General features: G+C 43.6%; 1 protein-coding gene across 1 annotated transcript; it reads right to left on the bottom strand.

Moving 5' to 3' along the window:
• Window positions 1–3,673: 3,673 nt before the first annotated feature.
• Window positions 3,674–5,623, bottom strand: LOC109465829. The gene is made up of 2 exons (XM_019763271.1): window positions 5,290–5,623; window positions 3,674–5,170 (listed from the first exon to the last, which is right to left on the bottom strand). The coding sequence occupies exons 1-2, from the start codon at window positions 5,448–5,450 to the stop codon at window positions 4,120–4,122; spliced, it is 1,212 nt and encodes a 403-aa protein (XP_019618830.1). The 5' UTR covers window positions 5,451–5,623; the 3' UTR covers window positions 3,674–4,119.
• Between the last annotated feature and the right edge of the window lie 1,188 nt (window positions 5,624–6,811).

Below are 6,811 nucleotides of genomic sequence, written 5' to 3'. Positions count from 1 at the left end.
TCCTGTCCTCCATGATTCAATAAAGACAGTGGTGGTTCCCAGGCGTTGGAGCGAGTCCAACGAAGGGCGGCGCGAATGGCTGTTAGTGATTATGACTATACCAGCAGTGTTTCTGACATGCTAAAGCGCCTCCAGTGGCCGTTACTTGTTGACAGAAGGAGAACCGCTCGCTTGATATCTTTATATAAAATTGCTCATGGACATATTAATATTCAAATGGAACAATACCTCAAACCTGCCCATAGGCGTACCAGAGGAAGTCATGAATATAAGTATCAAGCAATACCTGCCAAAACTGACTGTTTTAGATTTTCTTTTTTTCCAAGAACGATAAATGAGTGGAACAAGTTACCGGGCCAGCTTGTAAAAGCCCAGACAGTGGAGGCCTTCAAGGCCGGGCTTCTGGCCGCGCAGCCATAGTCCGTCGCACCCCCCCTCTCAGTGATACCCCAGTAGGGGTGGTTAGAGAGTACTCAAGAAGAAGAAGAAGAAGAAGTTAAACACCAGCAAAATTCGCAGCCCTGAAATTCGTAGCCTTGTGGCATAAGTACTGTTGACTACTACAATTTAGCCTGGCAAGCTTGACAGGGTCGCTGTCCTACAGGCCATTCGCACGAAGGATGCCATGTTCTCTGGCACATCGCGCAACCTGAATTCATAAATAGGTCGTGCCAAACAAAATATGGTTGTACCCCCAAGTCTTTTTCCCCCTTGTTGTACTGTAGGCTGTTGGCTAGCGCCATCCGGTCCTATACTGCGTTGTGCCCTCTTCCCCTGGTTCCTGGTCGTCGGCATCCTGCCTCCAGCCCCAGGCCCGTCTAAATCCCTGCCCTGGCTGCCCCTCCTGGCTCTGTTACGTCCTTAGGGCTTTTCCTGCCCGGGGAAACACGCAGGAATAACACCCCAACTCACACGCTCGTTCCGTTCTAGTTCTAGCGAGGTGCCGCTTTTCCTAACTTTTCCTATCTAGCGATAACTATTAAATATGTGACATATGTAATGATATAAAGTATACTAATGAAGAACTAACTTCCATAATCAATGAGGAAATAAGATGATTCCATAGTGGACCGCCAGCAGTGGAAGAACTTGGCCAAACATCATGCTGCCCCGACGGCTGACTAAGCTAAGGGAGAGAGAGAGAGAGATAGTGGTAAATGGCTGGAATTTCATACTTCTGGCATTCGGTATTCAACACAAGGCGAATAGTGTTAAACATAACTTATGCAAATCAGGACTTCATCTGTATAATTGATTAGGAAATACCAGAAAAGCCTCCTTTGTTAAGATAAGACTGTCTTCAGGCAACCCTTGTTATTTGGGTGGGGAATATAATCAATTGATATAATTGATATAAATAAGAGCCTTATTCCCATAATCCATGAGAAATAATTCATCAGTCGTAAAGATTAAGGTTAACATTTGTCAAAGGTATGAGGTTAACTTTTTACTACTTTTTAGTAGGTTGTAACTTTGTATAACGGAAATATATTTGATATTTCGTTTTCTTATTTCTCTAGTACTGTACAATGACTTTTACCGTGTTGAAGTGAGTTACCTTGTCGTCCTTAACTATAGATATCCCCATAGGGCGAAAACTGTGCTCTGCTACCTTCACCCGTTTAGTCATTGCTATTTCTATTAGTTTGTATTTCCATTGGAATGTTACTGTTGAAACTGACCCAAAGACATTGATGTAGTGTTTCCTTTTAGAGTGACATTCGCCGCCCCCATATCTGTTTGGACATTATGACCTATCGAAAAGCTCATGTGGTGCTAGTCTAATATGTCTAATTCCTTTTATGATGTCCAGTTCTTAGTTTTCCGGTATATAAGACTATAGTAATAAAGTTTATTGCAAATTCTTGCCCGGAGGCTAATCGCAAATTACAAAACATAAAAGAACAATAAAATAGAGTATAAAATAACTAAAGTCTACATGATAAAGGTAGCTGTCTAGAACTATAACTATGTCTAAAACTATGTCTGAATTCAAAGGGCTTGACTTCTCTTCTGTAAACCATGGAAGACGTAGAGAGATCTTCACAGTACTGACGTGATTGTAGTGAGCAGTTCTAACAGCATTTCACTTTTTAAAATCGCTCCAGCACAGTATCATAAACTTCTTTGATATTCTTATGTTTTCTCTTATCCTGAATTAGTCCTCTGGGATGTCCTTGGTGTGCCGGTCACAATTACCTAGCCTCCACCAGGCCTTTCTACGGGAATGCGGATGGTAGAATTCGGCAAAAAAGAGAGTAAAATTGGCAAAGGGAGTCCGGCCGCGGGGAGGTTGTTTCTTTCCCTCCGCGCGGCCAATCAAACCTACAAGGCGGCCAAACTCCCCCGGCAAATATTCTCCTATATAATACTATATATAGCCAGCGTACGTAGTTAGTCCGGTAGAAACTAACAATGAACAATCTTACGAAGTCACAATTATAAGCTGGGGAACGGAATTCATATTCAGATATCATGCTTATGATTATCTTTTAAAGATTTTGTGTGTTTCCATGTCATATTTTTCGTTCTCGCTAACTACCTGTTCGGGATACGGCTTGCTTGGAAATTTGACTCCAGCAAACCTGAATCCTGTAAGCTGATTGGCTATTTCTAAGATCGCCCTTCCCTGCAAAGGGAAGGGCGGTCTTAGACTGACTGCAATAGAAGGGTTTGAAAGGGAGTGCGGTACCACTCTCTGAGTGTTGTTCTGATGGAAACTTTTGAATTGTAGGTCGAAACCGGGAATCGCTGTAGCCTCCACCAGGCCTTTCTACGGGAATACGGATAGTAGAATTCGGCAAAAAGAGAGTAAAATTGGCCAGGGGATTCCGGTCGCGGGGAGGTAGTTTCTTTCTAACTGCGCGGCCAGACAAGGCGGCCAAACTCCCCTAGCAAATATTCTCCTATATATAGCCAGCGTAGTTAGTCTGGTAGAGACTAGAATCGTTGTGTCTCAGTCGTCATCCTTCTGACGCCTAATCGACTCCTCTGGGACTTTATATAACAACCCCGATCATTTCCTAGCCAATTACGAAGATCACATCACAGCTTCATTAGCAAGACAATAGCGAATGTTGATGCTGCACAACGTTATCTATCGGGTTTGCCAGAAATAGCTTTCTGTTACACAATTGTTATAAAAAGAGAAATTCCTAGAACGTTACACAACTGTTACACAACTGTTTCACAACTGTTACACAACTGTTACACAACTGAAGAGTTGTTCTTGCAACATCGTATGGCTTTAATAGCTTCGATTTTAAGCAGCCAGACATATATATGTAAAACGGCCTTTCCAGACATTCTAATGTCCTGTCTCATACCTCTATCGGTCATGTCTCAGATGCTTGTCTCGGGTAGTTCGAACTAATCTAAAACACATCGATTTCAAGTCAGACATATTCAAAAAGCCCTTTCAGACAGTCTAATTGTCTTTGTCTCATACCTCTATCGGTCATGTCTCCGCCGACTCGGATGCTTGTCTTGGGTAGTTTTGGGAACAAGTTAACCGAACTAGACCACATCACAACAGACTACCTCATTCTACATATGTTTAAAGTTGGGCACCGACGCAAGAAAAACTAATACTCCAGAGCAACGTTTTGTTTGATTTTTCCACTTAGAAACGATTTATTAAACAGCAGATTTTACTAAGTATCACATTTTTCAAGTGTTTATTTACAACCAGAAGACAGCCAGAGTACATCATACATGATCTGTTGAGCTAGTCCTGGACCAGACTAAAACAAAACCTGATTTGTAAAAATAAATCTCAGGGTTTCAACGCGTTCGTACAGCGTAAGAAATGCATGTGCTCCTCCTTCCTATATATTAACAATGTAGCTTGTGAAGAGATGACCACGACATTGACTTTTCCATCGTTTCAATGAGTCTATTTCACACAGGATCTTGTCTCTAAGTCCCTATGACATATAGCATAGCTACGATACTTAAAACACAGATTATACCCTAGCTAGGAAATTACAGTTGGCAGGTCTGAGATCTAGACGCTCTCCAACCTGTAATAGTTCGTAAGAACACATGTTGTTGTCCCTGTAGTTCTTTCTTTCTTTCAGGTGATAAATTACAATCGATCGACATGGTACTCACATGGTATCAAAATCTTCGTGGTTTCGAATGGTGCAAATTTTCCTCGCTTTCTTCGATCACATTTTCGAGCTTGTCTAACGACGAGGTTTTCGATTTGCTCATCTTTCTTGTAGCAGTCGAACCCAGCTTCGCGTGCATGGCGTGATGTGCGGTGGACAGGGACGGCAGGGAGCTTCTCCGGGCCTGGGAGACAAAACTGAAACCAGTCGGTGGCGACTGTTCGGTGTTGGGGCACGTTATCGGCAACATTTCTTCCCGGGCCTTCCAATCCGGAAAGCCGACTTTTAACAAGTCACTGGACAAATGCATGGAGGTCACGCTTGCCCTGCGCTGGATCTTACTTATACACGGCGTCTTCTTGTTACTCTTTTCGTTTTCGTCTGTTTGTTCTTGCGCATCGTCGGCGTTCACTCTGAGAGCGGCGTCGGAGTTTAGCCTTGCCCTCTGGAAAACCTGATTCTGTTTCTGAACTAAAGATTCATCGACGTTCAAGAGGGACGCGAGGACCTTCGGGTCCATGCTTGCACGGCGGGCTAGTCTGGGTTTGACTGGTTCCTTGGTGTCCTCGTCGTTGGTTTCTGAGTGCAGTTTGTGGTCGCGCTTCTTTTTATTTTTCGACTTCTGCGGTGAAGCGGTCGTGTTTCTTGGTTGCACGTGGCCGGGCTTTTCAGAGATCACGGGAATGTGGTACAGCGTCTGTTGTATGGAAGGATGGCCTGGTATTGAAGTTGCTTGGCTCTTGAGCGGCTTTGCATCAGGGTCAAGCTTTAGGCCTCCTTGCTTCAGGGCACCGCTGTGCGAGTCTTGGAACATATCCAGGTACCCCAGGCCTCCCGGCCAAGACGACGACAAAAATGGTTTTCTGGCTAAGACGGCATTTTTCTCGTTTTCTTCCGAATTCTGCGACGACTTAGTGCATCCTACTTGTAGGAGTCTGTTTTTGGTCGAAAACATTGCTCTCGTCTGCTCCCTCTGTTTTCTGGAATTTTCTTTGTTTATCTGCAGAATGCGCTTGTTTATGTTCTCCAGACGAGACAGCAGCCGGGTTTCTTCAGCCCTGAAGTTTTAAAATAAGAAACGTTTATATCAGCCTCAAACTATCTGACGAATAGTTAAAATGACAGAAGAATCGGCAAAATCTGTTCATTGATTTTTTTCTAGTAGATAACTCCTTACCTGTCGGAGTTCCAGGCGATTCGTCTTTCCTTCTCCAACAGTTTCATTTCCCAGTCGTGCTGTTGTTTCTCGGCGAGCATCTTCTGGCGGTAAGTCTTCATCTCCTTGTCCTCCATGAGCAGCACAGCGTGCGTATCTACGTCTGCGAATCTGTTGCTCATTTTCAGCCTTCTCCGCGAGACTGCGACTTTCTTATGAAATGTTACAACGGACAATCCGAGAAGGAAATCATACAAAGCCGACCACTCCTTGTCTAGGCTACATTCAAAATGATAGGTAACTTTCTGGACTGCGACGAAATAATTATCAAATTATCTTATCTTATCTATCTCACTTTGCATTTCAAACAAGATCTCCCAAGGGTGTGACAGGGTATGTATGTAATGGGTACGTGTAACCTGTGATCTAGTATGGTGAGATTTATAAGAATTTTCGCCGGCTGCGCACGTGTTTTAATGAACTAAAGCGCATGTTGTAAGACGCGTACGTTGTAAGTTTAATATAGCTCATGAACCCAAGACTGCCGTCATCTCGTCAGTTTCAGGTTCCAGGGACCGCCTCTCCTGTATGTATCAGCGGTGTGACACGAGCGACACCTGTCGGTTGACACCATGTTGACAGTAAAAACATTGTCGCTGACGGTGACTGAACTGTGCTCTCCAAGCGGGGGTTCGGATAGAAAATCTTACAGCCTTCTGGTTGTACATTTTTGGCGACGTCTCAGGGAGGAGCCTAATGGTACAGTATTGTGTGCAGTTAACAAGAATTCTAGGAATGGTACAGGCATTTTGTCCACAGAAATGGAATGCCCACAGACATGTCTCTGACCCACATCTATGCCCACATTCCTGGAACCTTGGGAAGACCTGTCTGCCCATGATGGCCATACTTTCTGTGACCCCGGGCCCGGGGCTCGTTCACTATACACTCAGGGGAGGAGTGCACTGTATCTGTCTAGACTTAACAGGTACCAAGTCTTCCTCAAAATCATGAAATGATGGCAGTGCCATGCAAACAATAACCCTAATAGCAACCACCTTCGCCATGGCAATGTATGTTGTCATTGCCAGTCTTGTTGCTTGTTTGCTTGTTTTGATTTTGTTGTTTGTTTGCTTCTTCACGCAACCGTATCGTGCTAAAATGCGAACAATCACAATCAATGTTTCTTTGGGATGTAAACCACTAACCACATACGGAAGTTCAAACAAATACGTTCAAAAACATAATTCTTTCGTTACCTATTTACCCCCATTTTCAAGTCGTATAACCCCGCTTACACTTTGATGATGGTTCTTAATGATAAACGATCAAACCGCATGCTGTACAAGGGTGTCCAGTCATTTTATTTCAATACCTGAAAATACAGATACAATGAAAAATTATTTCTCTAGTATAAAGCGCATGCCATAATTGCATTTTTGTTGGAATTAGAGTGAATGACGTACCTTCTATCGTTCTACCTTCTACCGACGACTCTCCTACTCGCGCGGTCGCATTACGTATATTAGAACGATAGAAGGTA

This window comes from Branchiostoma belcheri, unplaced genomic scaffold, assembly GCF_001625305.1.
Source record: "Branchiostoma belcheri isolate BF01 breed outbred unplaced genomic scaffold, Haploidv18h27 scaffold159, whole genome shotgun sequence".
NCBI classification, from domain to species: Eukaryota; Metazoa; Chordata; class Leptocardii; order Amphioxiformes; family Branchiostomatidae; genus Branchiostoma; species Branchiostoma belcheri.
The sequence above is the reverse complement of the archived record's forward strand: the minus strand, read 5'-3'. Positions and strand labels throughout refer to the sequence as shown.